The sequence below is a fragment of the Stigmatopora nigra genome, chromosome 17 (genome assembly GCF_051989575.1).
Source record: "Stigmatopora nigra isolate UIUO_SnigA chromosome 17, RoL_Snig_1.1, whole genome shotgun sequence".
Lineage (NCBI taxonomy): Eukaryota > Metazoa > Chordata > Actinopteri > Syngnathiformes > Syngnathidae > Stigmatopora > Stigmatopora nigra.
This window is the reverse complement of record NC_135524.1, coordinates 9424368-9443267: the sequence shown is the minus strand read 5'-3', so window position 1 is coordinate 9443267 and position 18900 is coordinate 9424368. Positions and strand designations below refer to the sequence as shown.

Sequence of the window (18900 nt, the reverse complement as noted above, 5' to 3'; positions counted from 1 at the left end):
TTAAGACTTTAAGTGCACCTTAAAGTCGTGAAAATACGGTAATTGCTATTGACTTCCAGGTATGAAGCAATCACTACACAGTCACCTCTAGAGCCAGCAGCCATTGTTGATGTTTTGGATTTTTTTGCATAAAATCTTGCAGTGGGGGAGGAGCTATATGATGGAAGATGTTGTAAACTAAAATGATATCTGCGAATTTAACAGTATTGTTTCAGTTCAGGCGTTTGTGTTTTTTTAATATCTGACAGTGGTGCTTTTTCGTTTTTGTTTTTCTGTTTTTTCCATGTATAAGGCGCACTGGATTATAAGGCGCACTGTCTATTTTGGAGAAAATTTAAGGCTTTTAAGTGCGCCTTATAGTCATGAAAATACGGTAATGAAAAAAGACGTAACCTCATAAAACAATGTTCTTTCTAAGCTTGCCTACTACTCTCATGTTCTCCACGCGCAGCAAACATATGCAGTGCATAAAATAAAATCGAACCTGAATTGTAAAAAAAATAAACACATTGCAAATTTTTCTTTGCCATTTTGCTATGCAACTCAAAGCGTGGCAGCCTGTCACTGACAAACGACAAAGAACTGTAATTTCGGATACAATTATGACTAACACTGTGTTCAGCCAATGATATGATACATTGATTGGCTGCGTTACTTAGGCGTTTTTCAGGTTAGCATATAGATAACTGTTCGTTGGAGCTGCTGTCTCATGGCGAAATGACTTTGCTGTGGCAGAGCCACTCAACAAGCCAAAGTAAAAAAGAAATGCGGTTCTTTTAAGGTGGCTATCAAAGTATGTGCAAATAGAGGACGAAACTATGAAATTGGGTTGCGAAAAGTCTCCTCTCCAAACATGCAGCAAAGCTAAAGTTGTAAGCAAGTTTTCCAATGGAAAAATATTGCATATAAATGGAAGGTTGACTATCTAAATTAAAGTGACACGTACAGCAGAAAAGTTATTTGAATGAGAATGAGAAGTGAGAAGATATACGTGAAAAGTAAGGTAAAATTTAGTCAGATTTGTGCATATTCTTGTGACATTTATTAAGATATTTTATTCAAAAATACTATTAATCATTACATTTCATTTTGACTAGATCATTTATGGGTTGTAGACATGCACCTGCTTCATAAGGACCTGGCGTCACAATATTAACATTTTGTCGAGACGTATGGCCGACAAGACCCAAAATGTAATTTCCACGTATGTGGAGCCCAGGTTTCTATTATAATCATATTATCATCTTTTTTTATTTATTATAATTTAGAAATAATTCGCTACCAGCCTCCCCCAGTCAAAACGCAATGGCTGTCAAGTACAGTCAATGTCAGCCAATAAGCGCCCTATTAATGATCCGGCAACGAAAAACAAATACCAGTGCCCGAGCGTTGGCTTTAGCCCCCTTGTCGAGAAGAACTTTGGCCATGCGATGATGACCACAGTGGGCTGCTACATGGAGAGGGGTTAAATGGTCCAGTGTGATGTCATCGATCTCGGCACTGTATTGAAGGAGCTGTCGCACACAGTCCATGTGATCCCCCTGAGCTGCCATGTGAATGGGGGACAGACCATTCTGCAAAAAGAGCAAAGACAGAAATAGAAGGCTAGGTACACTGTGGTTCTGTTTTGATAACCCTAACTTTTTGATAAAATAGCATTACGTAACCTTTGCACACAAATGTCCCTCATATTTGAATAAACATTATTAATACATTCATTCATTCATTTAATTATTCAATCATTAATTTGTTCGTTCATTCGTTCATTTTCTAAACCGCCTATCCTCACAAGGGTCGCGGGGGATGCTGGAGCCTTTCCCAGCTGACTTCAGAAACGAGGTGGGAGACATCCTAAATTGGTGGCCAGGCAATCCCAGGCACAAGGAGACGGAAAGCCATTCACGCCTAGGGGCAATTTAGAGTGTTCAACCAGCCTACCATTCCTTTTTTTGGAATGTGGGAGTACCCAGGGCAAACCCACGCAAGTCCAGGGAGGAGGGAACAGGTTTTCATTCCAACCCATACGAGGACACCTTTTTTACCAATCTGATGTCCTACAAGTAGAAACAGTGGATTGCAGTCAGGGGCTCTTGTTTTCTGCAGATATGTCATTAGTGAAAGTGTCTGTGCTGGATCGGTTGGAACAAAAACCTGCACCCACAGCGCCCCTTGAGGACCAGTTTGTCCACCCATGGACGGCTTGATTGCACATTCCTAAGGGTGTTGACTGCATGTAGACAAATTAAAAAAGGAAGTCACATGAGCAGTACAATTAGGAAATGTGTCCCTAGTGGTCTAGTTTGTCATCCCTAAGTAAGATGGGCGGCGGCATTGAGCAAGCAATGGCGGGCACAAGTGAGTTTTTTTATGTCTCATGCAACAAACGTTTTTTTATCTGTCAGACAAAAAAGGAAGGGGGTGTAATGCGTTTGAACTGAACTTGCTTGCAGTACCATTTTTGGCCACCAATCTTATGTAATGCTCCTTTAATCTTAGTGGAGTCCTATTTAATTCGCTGAGATGATATCAAAAGACTTGGCAATGTTAGAAACCCGCAGCATTGGATGAAAGAATCTCACTGAGGGTGTAATATACTGTGCTTATTAATCTGTACCTTAGTTTTAGCTTGGATGGGAGCACCATGTTCCAGCAGAATCTCAATGATGCGAACGTGTCCATTACGGGCTGCACAGTGAAGTGGAGTCAATTCATCCTGTACACATACACACACGGCAAATAAAGAGACATTGTTAGCATAAATGGGGAATATATGCTCTGTAAAAAAAGTAACTCAGCAGTGTGGTCGACAGATTGTGTGAATACATTTTGGAAAGTATGATAAATGAAATAAAATGCCAAATTTGTGCACCAAATGCTAAAGGAAGCAGCATTTCAACTCTGACAAACAAACAAAGAAAAAACACCCTACCTTTGTTTTGGCATCTATTTGGGCCCCTCTGTCCAGCAGGAGTCGGACCATCATCATGTTTCCTCTCCTAGAGGCAATATGAAGTGGCGTGATGCCATTCTAGTGAAAAGAAGACACAGGCTACTAAAGTATTGATGTCATAAACCTCCCAAAATGTATTTCTGGTTCAAATCTGTGAAGCAAAAGGAAGTACATCCTTGGCACATAATTCAATCACAGGTGAGAGGGCTGACCTTTGGGGTAAAGTTTACATTGGCTCCTCTGTTTAGTAAGAGCTGGGCTACGCTCATATTCTCATAGTGGGCTGCGATATGTAGAGGGGTAAAACCAGTCTACAAAAACAAGGGACAACACAAGGCATGTGTAAGAGGGAGAAAAAATAATTAATTAGTTTACAAATGATTTCGTTGTCATATTATCATAATTACTATTGTAATGTTCAAAAACTCAAAATTTTCTCAGAGGTTTTGAAAAAGCACTATTAGACAGGAATCCATTAGTTCAGAACTAAAGTCATTTGTTTTAAATATACAAAATCACATGGTGATACAAACAATTGAATTATCAGGAATATGAAAATAATTACACATTAAAAATATCGAAAAAAAAATGTTTGGGCTGAAAAAAATCATCTCATTTATTCCCTTTAGTCAATATGCAACAATTACCCAAAAATTACAGCACCATTGAGTGTTTACCTTACTGAGGACGTCAGGATTTGGGTCATTTTGCAGGAGGACAGCGGCAGTACGCGTGTCGTCATTTCGAGCGGCAATGTGCAGCGCTGGCAGGCGGACCTTGCCTTTGGTGCCATAGTTGATGAGCAAGGCAACAACGTTTTCATGGCCCTGCTGAAGGGCAACGGCCAGAGGAGTGAAGCCGTCCTGTCATCGGGCAAAAAATTGAGGGAGAGTCAAATCAGCTTTTCTTTCATTTTAGTCCTAAATATGGTTTATACTCCTCATTCTTGTGCTTTACGTCAACAAACTGTGACATATGGCAACTATATAACAAACACATACACACTGTTTTCATGAAATCTCAAACATATTCACACTTACCTCTGTGGGAAGACTCTGATTGGCGCCGTTCTCAAGAAGAAACTTAACCACCTCTAGATGGTTCTCCTGTGCCGCCATGTAGAGTGGACTGAACCCTTTCTGGATGAAACATACACAGATATGCTCAATGTGGGCAATTACCCACCTAGAAACACTTAAACACTAAAAATACAGACCAATATTTTAGAAATGTTTTAAAGCATCTGACTATACTAATGTGCACGCATAAGTTGGTCTTTGAAAACATTTTAGATTTTAGAACAAACATGAACACAAAGAAAGCCCCGTGAGGAGGAGTTTCCTTAACCCAAATGTAATCCAACATATAAAGTAGTGGTCTCAAACCGGTTCCACATAGGGCCGCAGTGGGTCCTGGTTTTTGTTCCAACCGATCCAGTGCCGACATTTCAACCAATCAGGTGTCTTTAAAATAAATAGCACCTGACTCTAATTACCTGATTGCACATGCAAAAGTTATCCTTGTTGAATTGGAATGAAAACCTGCACCCACTGCGGCCCTTTGAGGACCGGTTTGAGACCACTGATGTAAAGTAACAGAAACCACTGAATGACTTTGCACATATGTTTCCATGTTCTTTGTGTGACTCACATGTGACTGGGCATTAACGTTGGCTCCATAATTGACAAGCTCAGCCACCACCTTCTCTTGGCCGGCCAGCGCTGCAATATGGAGAGCAGTGTTGCCTTTCTGGAGGTTACACAGAGAAGGACAGAGATGGAAAAGATACTGGCTGCATTCATCTCAAACACACATACATTTCACTGGCTTAAACGTTTGAAAGGCCAACGAAAACAGTAAGGCTACTGCACCTTGGTGGTGGCTTCCAGTTCAATGCCCGAGTGGAGGAGTTCCAGGACCATTTTCACATGACCTTCTTTAGAAGCAAGATGTAGCCCATTCAGGCCATTCTTTAGGGTAATAAAAAAAACTCATTCAACCTCTGAAGCCCAAAAGTATTACAAATATATTCCCTTGAAGTGATTAGTAACTGTATCCCAAAATATGTGAAGTTTCACTGTAATAAGCACAGTTTGCATAAATTTCCAAAGTCATCCATCTTGCATGGAAACAGCGCTGTTTGAAAAGTCCACAATAACGTACTCCGACACAACTCCTATCTACCGAGTGGCTGGAAAGCAAAGATTGAAGACGATATTCTTAGGTCTTTATGGCTTCAAACACTTTGCTTGGTATGTTTTAAAAGATGAAAAACTTGCAGTTAGTCTGTGTGAATTCTAAATCATAAATTGATTTAAAAACACTGCAACATACCTGATATTTCATAAAGAACACATTTTTGATCTAGTGATCAGCTGCTTCTCTAAAAATAGATTATAAACCTGCAGCTACACTGTTCAAACAGAATTCACATTGTGATGATAGTATTAAGATAGCAGATTTTGCTTAGTGAATCTGCCAACTGTCCGTCTGTTTCGCTTTTCCTAGCACTCAGGAACAGCCTGAGCCTCAATTATTCACATTTTTCATAATAATGGCAAGTAAAGCATCCCATCAGAAACAACTGTTGTACAGCTGTATGCTATGGTTTTATGTGACTTTATAAAAAGAGAGTGAGGATAAATTGCAAATTCAATGCCTAAGATTTTGTGCATTGAAATGATAAAACAAGGTGAATGAGCAGAAAAAGTGGGAAATTGAAAGAATGTTAATGTGAAATACTGAATCATTTACGTACACCACTTTACACAATGGTGAAGTATCCAAAAGTCTAAAAATTGTAATTCTCTTTTGCATCATTTTTATTAGTCCCTGTGAGGGTAGTGCAGACAGACTTTTCTCACAGGATACAGTCACACTATGTGTTCCAATTAAATGAGCCACTGAAGACCGGAAGTAAAAGCAAAGGAATGTCCTCTGTAGAGAAATATTGAATTATTTAGGGATTTTGTTGAGGCTCAAAAATCTCATCCTTAGGGGAAATCCTCGTACCTTCCGACGTGTTATGAAAACGATTCATGAACCTAACACAGTACATCTGTTTGTACATATTGCTACAGTGTGTGTACCGTATTTTCACGACTATAAGGCGCACTTAAAAGTCTTATATATGGAAAATACGGTATTTAACTTCTACAGTCAAGTTTGAAATAGAATTAGGCTGGAAAACAACAAAATCTGTACTGACACTGATAAATGCAAAAAATATATTGAATAAACAATAGTACTTCAACCAATAGTGGCCTCCACGCAGAATAAAAAAAATCCTAAAAAAGAACCTACTGTATTTTCACGACTATGGCCCCATGCCGTCCTATCGTTGTGCCAGCTTCACAACCGTATCTATAGGGCAAATCCTTTATAATGCTGGTCTTAGTCCACACTGGAATTTGCAGTTCCGCTTCTCGGAAGATGCAATTTTTGGGCGGTGAACAGGAGCATGTGCGCGCCAATGGCCAAGCGAAAGCGGCAGCGCTTCATGGAGAACGGTTGCTCATTTTTTACTCAGTAGAGTCAACGCGAGAAAGCAAATATTCTCATTTATTTGCAGCATGCAGATCGCCACAACACGTGTGATCTCCAGACAGGAAGAGTGTTCACTTCCTTTATGAACATTGTTATGAACAAAAGGGTGCCACAGTGTAGCTTAGTATATGAAGGAACGCCAATATTCAGAAGTCATTTTCAACGTTGACTCACAATCCAAACAAAGCTGGAATAGGCTCAGTATAGTATTTCTCCACAGGTAATGTGTGCGATTCAAAATATAATCCAAAGAAATATCCCTTCTTCAGCGCTGACTCCCACGTAATTCAGCGCTGAAAAAGAAGCAAGCACTGACAGCCGCCATTTTTTATCCCCTGTCTTACGCTTGCGAGTTTGAGTGTGGATTTTGAATTTTTTATGAACTGTTTTTTTATACTTTAGATCAGGGGTGGCCAAGCCCGGGCCTTGAGAGCCCTTATCCAATCTGTTTTCCATATCTCCCCCCACCAACACACCTGAATCAAAATATCAGGATCGGTATGAAGCTTCTGGACAGCTTGCTGATGAGTTGATCATTTGATTCATGTGTGGTAGAGGGGGGTGATATGGAAAACAGACTAGATAGGGGCTCTCGAGGACCGGACTTGGCCACCCCTGCTTTGGCTAAAACACCACGATGTACCTAAGCCCCGAATGTTGAAGCCACGTGAGGAAGGATCTCTGTATTAGTATTGTATTCAACCATGAAAGGATAACATTAAAATGGTGAAATATGAAACCAGACCATCTTTGTTTTTACAATGTTAAGCTGTTAGCATGTAACGGGAAATGTAAAACCCCATAACAGATGTCAAGCTTGAGTGTTTTCTCCTCAGGCATGACTTCATTCTTCTTTTTTGCTTGTTGTTTTTTTTGGTTAATTCAAGTATATAATTTTGCAAATTTGTTGGCTAAATGCTGATATTAAGGATCAAATACTTTGACCTTTAAGTCATTATCCATGCAAACACATAAAACATGACTTTTAATTCTTAAAAAAATGAAGCATTTGAAATATTTTACTTTACATAGTGAAGTTCTCTCATTTCTCTGTGTTGTGCTTACTTGATTAGCTGTATTAATGTCTATTCCATTCTTCATATGATCCAGAGCTTTGTCCAGGTTGCCTGAACGAGCTGCACGTAGAAAGCTGGTGGTTGCATCAGCCTGCAATATAGATACATACAGTTAAATAGATGACAATGGATAATAAGTCAACAATTAAACAAGCAAAGCCATGATAACCTGAGAAGTAAGCTCAAAGTCATCTATTCATTTTACTGCGCAGAACTACAAGGGACGAATTGCTTGGGGATTTGCGCCCCACTCTGCTCCGCAGCTGAGGCATACGTGACAGCATCGATTATCATTTGCTAGTCCTGGAGCGAGTGGTTAGCGCAGGGGTGGGCAAACTATTCCAGAAAGGGCCGTGGTGGGTGTGAGTTTACGTTCCAACCAACAAGAGGTAACCCTGCCATCAATCTTGGACCTAAGAAAAGTGCAATCAGTGGATTGAAGTCAGGTGCTTTTTGGTTCAGCAGAAACCTCATTGGTTAAATTGTTTGTTTTGGATCGGTTGGTCAAAAACCTGCACCCACAGCGACCCTCGAGAACCAATTTGCCCACCCCTGTGTTAGCGCGTCGGCCTCACAGCTCTGGGGTCCTGGGTTCAAATACAGGTCATGTACATTTGTGTGGAGTTTGCATGTTCTACCCGGGCCTGCGTGGGATTCCTCCAGGTACTACGGGTTCCTCCCACATTCCGAAACATGCATCGTAGACTGAATGGACACTCTAAATGGCCCCTAGTTATGGGTGTGAGTGTGGTTTTCTGTCTCCTTGTGTCCTGCGATCGGCTGGCCACCGATTTCGCGTGTTGATAGCATCCCAATTGGGTATTAATAAAATACTAATTACTTATTGATAGTTAGGAGTAGAAAAGTAAGAGGCAACTCAGAATTAGGTTAAGTGCATATTCCAAACAGCATTAGGTATAACAGCATGTCATGACCTTATAAATTACAAACCAATTCTAAGTATATGGGTACCATATCATAACACACAAATCACTAAACTGCATTTCATTATACATGCTGAAAAATTGCCTCGCATACTCCATTCGAACACATTAACAAAATGGTCATTTCCATTAACGAATTCATTCATTCATTATCTATCCCTGTTATCCTCATAAAAGTCGCGGGGGTGCTGGAGCCTATCGCGGCTGACTTCAGGTACAAGGAGACGGTCAACAATTCACGCTCACACTCACCTGAGAGAAATTTAGTCTTCAACCAGCTACTCTGCCTGTTTTTGGGAAGTGGGACGAAACCGGAGTACCCGGAGAAACCCCATACAAGCCAGAGGAGAATATGTAAACTCCACCCAAAAACCACGACCCTAGAACTGTGTTAACCACTCGGCCGCCAGGCCGCCCTATTCAAATTTCATGACGAAATGAATGTTATAAACATGCATATCCAACCAGAAAAGTAGTACAGATCCATGTCAAGATGGAGTCAATGCTCTGAGAATTAAAAATCAATGTCTTGGCTCTAGAGAGTGGCTGCTTTTCAGTTTTAAATGAGTGGATGCTAGTGTCGTTGCACTTCGATACACTTTGAGATAATCTAGTCACAGAGGGTTGTTATGGTTGCAAGTATTATTCACACATAGCCTTACTTAAAATTGACAGTATTATTGGTTTGCATGGTCAAAAGTCACATGAGCAATGCATTAAAAGTACATTTGATTAGCTTTGGGACATATCGTAAGCATTATGTCTCCATGTAAAAAAGATTTGAGAATGAAAATTAACTTTCCAAAATAACTATTAAATTTGAATAGACATTAATCGGAGTTTAGTGTTACAACGTCTAAATGAAGCCACCTGTTGATATAGAGCAGGGTTCCCCAAACCGATCCTCGAGTGCCGCTGTGGGTGCAAGTTTTTATTCCAACCGAACCAGCACAAACACTTTGACCAATGAGATTTCTGCAGAAAACAAGAGGCACCTGACTGCTATCCACTGATTGCACTTTTAGGACACCATATTGGTGAAAAGCCTCTGTGTGCGATATGTCTGATTGGCGATCAGTGTAGGATGTAGACTGCCTTTTGTCACCTGGGAGAGGGTCCGGCAACCCTTAATATAATCTGAATGACTCAAGCTAACTGCAATAATGTTTACAGTTTGACATAATATTTGTGTGGCTGCCACCTATTTCGATATTAAAATTCTGTGTTATGGCACAATTATGTTATCCTAATAAATATAATGTGTTCCTAAAACAAGGGCGGCACTGGAAGGAAGTGGTTAGCGCATTGGCCTCGTAGCTCTGGGATTTTGGGTTCAAATCCAGGTCATGTCCATCTGTGTGGAGTTTGCATGTTCTCCCCATGCCTGTGTGGGTTTCCTCTGGGTACTCCGGTTTCCTCCCACATTCGAAAAACATACATGGTAGGCTGATTGGAGACTCTAAATGGCCCCTAAGTATGGATGTGAGTGTGTATATATAGTTGTCCGTGTCCGTGTGCCCTGCCCTAGCTCCTGTCAGGCCACTCCTTTGGCAGGCCATTACAAATCAAAGGATGCCCCCCTTATCCTGTCTTTCTCATACAATCTGACCTGCTTTGTTATACATTTTAAGGCTGACAGTGGAAATTCAAATCTAACAACAATAAACACCCAAATGCATTAATAACAAAACATCCATTACAGTTTGAGGTGAGGTAAAAGATCATTGCTGCAACCTTCCTTAAAAACAGCTAACTCCCATAGCTGCCAGCTTTTTGGATATTTGTGTCAGCGACATTAAATGAGTTTCAAGTTCGACAATGGACACGTGACAGAATGATCCTCAATTTGGACGTGACCTGAGCTCACGCAGTACAGGATTTTAAACTGGGTTAAGGCTGTCCCGATGCAGATTTTATTACTCCAATCCGTTCAGGTTCAGAATATGTTTTTCTGATCCAAACCTAATGTTATAAAACCAGTAAAAATCTAGCAAAAATTAATGTAACTGACTAATATTATTTTTCTTTTATAGTGAGCCCTCCTGTTTCCTTCTCAACATTTTTTCTAAATATGACACAATGCTCTTTTAGTGTAATTAGTTTTTAAAGAGAAGTAGTCCCAATAAGCAGACATGTTTGCCTTGTGCTTTTATTTACAATGGCCAGAATTGTTATGAAACAGCAATCCGTTAAGAATAAATCCAAACACAAGCTCAGAAGCAGGAGAACAAATGAGCAAACAACTTTATTAAACACAAAGACCATGTGTGAGTATGAAAAAGTACAACAAAAGGAGTATACTAAGAAAAAGGGACAATAAACTACAACAAAAACAGCACGACCAAGTCGTTGAGTAAACTAAGTACAGTCCTACCTTGAGATACGAGCTTAATGATATCCAGGACTGCGCTCGTATGTCAATTTACTCGTATCTCAAATCAACGTTTCCCATAGAAATGAACTAAATACAAATTCATTAGTTCCCCAATCCAGGTGCTGGAAAACAGGGAAAAACCGAGAGCAAGACAAAGACTGGAATTTGACACCGTCTGATATCCCAGACTCTTTAACAGAATACTGAGGCTGCAGAGAAGACAGCTTTGCGAACTTGCATTGTTTTGGAACAAGATACAAGTCAAGCAAACGTACTTGAGGAGAAAAATGCATTTTCAGTCATCTAGCCACACATCACGTCCACATTTGTCTTTCCAACAGCCCCCCTCCCATCTCCCTCCTCTCGTAACCTTTTAATATTCATGAGCACTGCTGAAGGAATGCCTACAAAGCATGATGGGTAAGACCAGACCTCAGCAAAGTTATTGTCGACATCATCACTCAATGGGGACAAGCTGGACAAACTGTCCTTTCCAACTAAGTGGACCAAAGTTGCTTTCACAGGATGCTATCTACTATATTTTCCAACTATAAATCTCACTTTTTCTCATAGCATCATGTCATAGTCATAGACTGCTACAAATACTCAAGTATGACTTATGTTTTGTTCCTCTATGACCGCTGAAAGACGTTTTTGTTTTGTTTTGTTTATATTAACTTTCCGGTCTGTACATCCTTGCAAGGGTTGCTGTAGCCGATCCCAGAACTCTTCGGGAAAAAGGCAGAATACACCTTAGACTGGTTGCCAGTCTGCCGAAGAGCACAGAGACAAACAGACAACCATTTCCAAGCACAATCATACCACCATGCAGAAATCGTTCCCATGCTTGCCTGCACCGAAATCAGATGAGTGAACCCCTACACCAGGGGTGGTCAAGTCCGATTCTCCAGAACCACTATTCAGTCTGTTTTCAATATCTCTCTCCTCTACCACACCTGAGTCAAATGATCAACTCATCAGCAAGCTGTCCAGAAGCTTGATATTGATACAGATTATTTTATTCAGGTGTGTTGGTGGAGGGAGATATGGAAAACAGACCAGATAAGGGCTCTTGAGGAACGGACTTGGCCACCCGTGCCCTACACCATCAAGTGGTATTTTAAGCTATAGGTATCCCAAAAAAACCCTGTAAATATGAAATTAAAATGTGCCTATTTAGCCTGTTGTTCACAATTTAACTACATATACATATTTACTTTAAAGTATGCTGCCCACCCAAAACTATGTTGCCCACTTGTACTCCAGTGCGACTTGTATATACTTTTTGCCTCTTTACTGTGCATTATTAGACATGGGCGAATTAGAGTAAAAAAAATACGGTAAAAAAAGAAACATTTGAGAATTGTTTGTAGAAGATGGTGTGGCCTGACAGTCCAGTAATTGAATCTCAATTAAAAAGCTTCCCGTGTATCAGAAAACTACAGGTATGCAGCCATTTTCAGAGTTCATGACATCTAAAAACATTCAATGTGCCTGCTGTGCAGAAGAAGTGAGGGTCATGATTGTATACTATAGGAACACAGATTTTTAAATCACCTGTTAATTGTTTATTTCTCAAGGTCCTGTGTATGTTCATTCCCATATAAAAACTGCAGCAAAAGCCAACGATTCTAAGACAAATAATTTATTCCCATGACAAAGCAGTCATGAAGAGCGCAGCAAATCATTCTACTACAATCTAAGCCTTAGCAGAGATTTAATACAATGACCAAGACTCCCTCCCTTGTAAGCATCATTATAGAAGTTGAAAACAAAGCACAAAGTTGTCAATCTCTGATTAATAAGCAGTCCATTAACTTGTGCCTGTCTTCCATTAGGTGTTGGGTATTTTGGTTTTTCAGTTGTGCATTCCTCTGATAAGATAAGGGGGGTCCTTTGGGTACTCCGCTAGCAGGGTCTCATTTTGTTCCTTTATCTCCATCTGTTTTAGGCCTGCTACTTTTTACTGGATATATTTCAATGTTTCCTTTTTCAATATTAATTCTGAAGTTTACTTATTATTTCCCTTTAAAATCTAATGTAACACACTCAGCAATGCATGCCCCCATAATGATAATCCACAATCACTATGACCAGAGTGAGAAGTCAGCAATGGGAGTGAGTGATGGATTGACAGGAAGAAAAGGGAAGTCATAAAGGGCACATACAGTAGAACAGATTGTGTGGTTGTGGTGCATCTCAATGAAGCCAATAAGGAAATGAAATAGAATAAACGAGGGATCTGAGAGAAAGATGAAGACAAAGATAACTGAATGAAAGTGGGGTGGGAAGACAGACAGTAAGTGGTAAATGTTTGGTTTATTGGTGGACATGGATTTGTTGAAATGTGTCAATATTATGACTAATAAATGAGGTTACAGTCAATGAGGTTAGATTACCCGGCCCTACACAACCATGGAGCCTTAATGTAGTATTTTACAACTGTAGTTAAAAAGAGAGGCAGCAATCATTCATAAACCAATTTAGTTTATCATTTTTACTTCATCTGTATAAAACAAACCTTAACAACAAATAAATATCCTATCACCATATGTTGGATCAAATTAAATACTGAATGATGTAGTATTTAAGTCTTAAACATAGTTAGCTGATTTGGGTTCCACCAAAGTTTCAAAGTCCACATTTTTTTACAGAAGCTGTTAATGTGAATCTACGATATCATTAAAAAAAGCAAATTTCTTTTAAGAATCCAGAAGTGGATTGTGGGCTTTCATTATTGAATATGCAAGTCATTATGGGACATGAAATCCCAGTGGCAACTTACTGTCAGCTTCTTACTGACAACAAAAATTACCAAATGAAATAGATGACACTGACTTCCACACATTAACCCCCTATGACCTGGCGTCCACATGTGTGGACATCACATTTTTGGTTGTCAAAGACTATAATGTTACATTTTGGACTGCAAGGGCCTAGCGTCTACTTATGAAGTGGACATCTTTTTTCTCTGAACCTACATCATATAAAAATATTATTCTTTGTTTTTACACTCATCAGGTCCCAATTACTCTTAATATCAAGGAGAAAATAAAAATGCCTGCCTTACAAGAGTCTGGGTATTAGGAGGTTAGGGAATTGAGCACAACTAGAAACATTTGGATAAATGCAGTTAAGTGCTCATATGCATTTTATGCTAATAGCTAAATATCTGCTCTACTAAATTACAAACATAAATATGCGGCACCGCAATCGGCTTTTCTTTCAACAAGCAATCCCAGGACCGGACATATGCTCTTAACAGCAGGATGTGAAGTCACTGCATTGCTCTGTGCATGGGGAGAATACAACACAGGAAAATGACATCACCAGGCTTCCATGTAGAATCGACATCCTTCCACATGGCAAATGCAAATTGTAAAACAACAAACTGCAAACAATGTGCGAGAAAAAGCAGAAACTAACTGTCACGTAATCCTTTGTCACTTCTTGCGTTCATTGAGGCAACCACTCACACTCATACTAACAACGTTTACTGGGTAGCATCAGACCAATGCCATGAGCATGAAAGTCCAACAGTTTAACCACTACAAACGACTAATTGCATCAAATTGTACTGCTCGTCTGATAAATTTCTCAAGATGACAACTACTCCCTGAGGCCAATCAATAAAAGTCCTTGTGATTCAGCACACAGTGATAATCACAAGAGATGTTTAACCCCACAAAGATCTGTTTATCAATGGGACAAATATTCCCAAGTGTAAGGGTCAGACCTGAAGTCCAAGAAGAGTTACAGAAAGAACTTGGAATTTGAAGAAGCGAATAACTTTTCAGGCTAAGGTAATGCAAACTAATTGAATAGCAAATAAATCTTGATCACAAAATCAACATGTTCATGAGACACAAAAGTCCTACAGAAACGGGAGCAATACAAAATAGAGGCCACTGCTTAATTTTCATTAATCATGCATCAACCAGACAATAGTTGGAGACTCTGGTTAATTTAGAGACCAACTTTTGTAAAGTTTACATCAAAATGAACTGCAACCGGATGAGATGAAAACTACAAGCAGACAGCGAGGCATCAATCAATCTCAACATTCAAATGCCATTAATGCTGACTGACCTCACTCATGATTTGATGTTAAAACATACAACTGCAACCTATTGTACACAGTACTTTTTTTATTACCTAAATCACGTTCAGGAGAGCAGTTTCATTTTTTCTGCAGACACAGTAACAGCCTTGGGCGGCACGACTTCCTGAGATCAAGGGTCCATCCCCTGTGAGTTCGAATTCTACCTTCCTGTGAGGAGTTTGCATGTTTTACACATGCCTGTGCAGGATTCTTTTCCCGAGTATTCTGGTTTCTTCCCACCTCCCAAAAATGTGCATGGTTGAACACCCTGAATTGTCCCAAGGTATGACTAAGTGGTTGTTGGTCATTGTACCCGGGAATTGACTGGCAACCAATTCAGTCCAATATTGCCCGGGATAGCCTTTAGCTACCCCGCATGCCTTGAGAGGATAAGTGGAATAGGAAATAAAAGAATGAATGTGTAATATCCTTACTGTCACCAAGTACAAGATACATAGATGTAGTGACAGGGGGCACGAAAGTGGCTGTTGTAGGTGAGGATTTTGCCTCTGAGACAGGCTACTGTTACGCCGCTACCATGCCTACCGGCTCCATTTCAAAACTGGGACACAGCTTGGGATAAAAAGGGCCAAAAAAACATATTCAAGAGACCTTCATTTGGAGCAGCGCGATATGGGTTGAACATTCCACGAGTATAGCTTCCTGCTGATGACAAAGACATTCTACAATGTTTCAGGCTGTAAAATGCATTGTGTCCTCCCAATTAAGATGAAACCGAGCTGGATTTTACTACGCCTTCAGATTTAGACAGCCTTGTCGTGCTGGTGTTTGTATTTGACCTTTAAATACAGCCATGAACAAAGACATGTTTGGAATACCATAAGGATTGACTTCGTATTTTCTTATAGCCAGCATAAGAGTGTCAATCAAAGCAACTGTTTTTCACTACGATGGTGAGCTTGAGCAAAACAGTGGCCACAACAACTACAAGCTGAGCATGTGCTGTGGACTGTAACTAAGTGTTATGACTTGATCAAAGAACCATCTTGACTACATCATCTTTTAAAAGCTTTTACTGGTTATGAGCCACAATATGATGGAAACTGTGCACTGTGATTGAATGATTCTGGAGTGCAAACAAAAGGACCGCTTCCATTCACCTTGATGTCCCTCTAGGCCACTGGTGTACGCGTTGGCACTCCGTCCGATGGTCAGTTAGTGTATTAGTATGAGTAATAGTCACAGATGTGACCATACAATATAGCCACAAACTCAAACAAGGTTATGTAGCATCACAAAATTTGTACTTGTACCACATTTGTGGTTACAATTAAGCCAATGATATAGCAACAATGAAGGCTAGGGTATATTTTCTCGGAAAACTGTGCTCTCTTTGCCTTCTGTGGTTTGTCTTTCTTTTGTTGTTCTGCAATCTTGATATGTTGCTGAATTCTGGATAATTCCATGTTCTTTTAACGTAGCGTGCATTACATTTTATTACAAACAGACTGTTCCAATAAAACACGGTTACATTTATTGTTGTACTCAGCCTCCGCTTCTGTGGCTGGAGCATGAATGGATGCTTCCAATGGACCTGGCCTGATTGTTTACTGAACAAATGGCCACTATGGTGTTTGTTTTTCACTCACTTGTAAAGATACAACAAGCCTTAATAAAACAGTCTACATTTCAAATGGTGTTTTGATATATTTTCTACCCTCCCTCTAATACCTACTTATGCCTGATAAATGCATCTATACATTTGAGCATACACAATGTCAGTTTGATATTAAGTACATGTGGTCAATATTAACATGGTTAGGGTCCCTGGGAATACAAGCCAGACAAACGATTTTCCATCCAGTTAAGAACATCCTCAAGTACGTTAATGACAACTAAGAAGTAAATTAATGAACACGTCCATAACATTATATCTGTGGACACACACACGCAAACAGACACACATACACAAATAATTTGAGGAGATTCATTAATTCATTCATTGTCTGTACCACAGGGCAGCCCGGTGGGACGAGTGGTTAGCACGTCGGCCTCACACCTCTGGGGTCCGGATTCAAATCCATGCCATGTCCATCTGTGTGGAGTTTGCATGTGCGGGCCTGTGTGGGTTTCCTCCGGGTACTCTGGTTTCCTCCCACATACCAAAGACATGTATGGTAGGCTGGTTGGACACTCTAAATTGCCCCGAAGTATGGGTGTGAGTGTGCATGGTTGTCTGCAATCGGCTGGCCACCGATTCAGGGTGTTCTCCGCCTCTCCCCTGGAGACAGCAGGGATTGGCTCCAGTACCCCCCGTGACCCTAATAAGGATAAAGTGGTTCAGAAAATCAGATGAGATGAGACTTCTGTACCCCATATCCTCCCTAATTTCTGTTATTATCCAAGCTCGAGAGTGACTGCTTTAAATTGCATCAAAGTGTTGTCCCATGAAAAGATATAATTTAAAAAATGAGGAAATAAGAGAACCGTATCAGCTAAGGATTTAAGTCAAGTTAAATCCCATTTGTTTATACATATGTATATTCATTACAGTTTTATCTCAGATGGCTGTACTGGATCACCAGGTTACTTAAATATTGCTATTCTTTGATATAAATAACAATTCCATCGGTCCAGTATTGTTTGACAAGCTATAAATACCTTCCAAAGATTCTGAAAGTGTACGGATACCAAGCAATTTATATATGTTGTGATGGATTTCTAGACAATTAAAGTCAGTAATCAAATGCGCACTAAATACTAATAGTTTAGAATGACTATAAGATGCCATATAAGAATAGTCCGAAGATGTCAAATGAAGGGGGTAATAAAGCTTATTGGTCTCACTGAACTTGAATTTTGGGGGTTTCATTTTATCAAGCAATAACAGTAAAATGGAGGTTAAATGGGCGCCAATGAATATAAGGTATTAAGTATTATTTGGATTAAACAAACAATGGCATTATGTAAATTGTAAACAAAGCTTTCAATTTAATTTCAAGTGACTACCAAATCTATTAAAGTGTTCCTCGGAACTGGAGGGCACGCTTTCCTGGGGGCTGTCAGTCACAAGGACAGCCAATTCATAAAAAGAAATGTGACTTTTAGTCCGAAAATGATTGAAAGATGACATTAATTTAGTTCATTATTTTTCAATTAGGGTTCCAAAAGTTTTTTTTCTTCTAAAATCACAAAATCTTGAATTTTCAAACATTGATGCTTTGCCGTTTTTTTTTTCTTATTTCTCTCCGCAAATTGTTTTTATTACAACAGGTCCTAGTCATTATAACACATCTACCCTGGCCGAGGACTGACACAGTAAGGGAGGATAAAAAAGCAGGGCAGTGACAAGGTTTGGAAGTCAATGCGAGAGAAGCACTGGGGAATGGTCAGAGCTGTCTCTTCTTGTCCTGTCCGCAGGCGGTCTGTCGTCACTGATTGCTGATGCAAACGCTGCAAAGAGACATGGCGGAAACAATGGCAGCTGGCATTGGCATGCCTGTTGGGAAACTGCTGATGTTTTGTTTAGATATTTCTCTTGTCTGGCCCATCTCTCAATAACCAATCAACAATAGTCATCTATCATCTCATCTTATTTTCTGAACCCCTTTATCCTCATTAGGGTCGTGGGGGTGCTGGAGCAGCTTATCCCAGCTGACTCCGGGCCAGAGGTGGCCAGCCAATCGCTGGGCACACAGAGACAACCATGCACATTCACACCCATACCTAGGAGCAATTCATACTGTCCAATCAGCCTACCATGCATGTTTTTGGAATGTAAGAGGAAGCCCGAGTACCTGGAGGAAACCCACGCAAGCCCAGGGAGAACATGCAAACTCCACACAGGTGGACGTGACTTGGAGTTGAACCCAGGACCCCAGAGCTGTGAGGCCGACGCACTAACCACTCGCTCCGCCGGGCTGCCCCAACAATAGTCAATAGCATTG

The 18900-nt window shown here is 40.2% G+C and overlaps 1 protein-coding gene across 18 annotated transcripts in view; it reads right to left on the bottom strand.

Moving 5' to 3' along the window:
- The window catches only part of ank1b (ankyrin 1, erythrocytic b), a 71273-nt gene that overhangs the window by 46009 nt on the left and 6364 nt on the right, over positions 1-18900 (bottom strand). For all 18 annotated transcript variants that reach the window (XM_077738050.1, XM_077738053.1, XM_077738049.1 and 15 more), the window contains exons 2-10: positions 7562-7663; positions 4822-4920; positions 4601-4699; positions 3991-4089; positions 3628-3813; positions 3163-3261; positions 2930-3028; positions 2615-2713; positions 1377-1574 (exon numbers count right to left, since the gene is read on the bottom strand). In XM_077738050.1, coding sequence (XP_077594176.1) covers positions 1377-1574; positions 2615-2713; positions 2930-3028; positions 3163-3261; positions 3628-3813; positions 3991-4089; positions 4601-4699; positions 4822-4920; positions 7562-7663 — 1080 coding nt within the window. The remainder of the gene's footprint in view (positions 1-1376; positions 1575-2614; positions 2714-2929; positions 3029-3162; positions 3262-3627; positions 3814-3990; positions 4090-4600; positions 4700-4821; positions 4921-7561; positions 7664-18900) is intronic.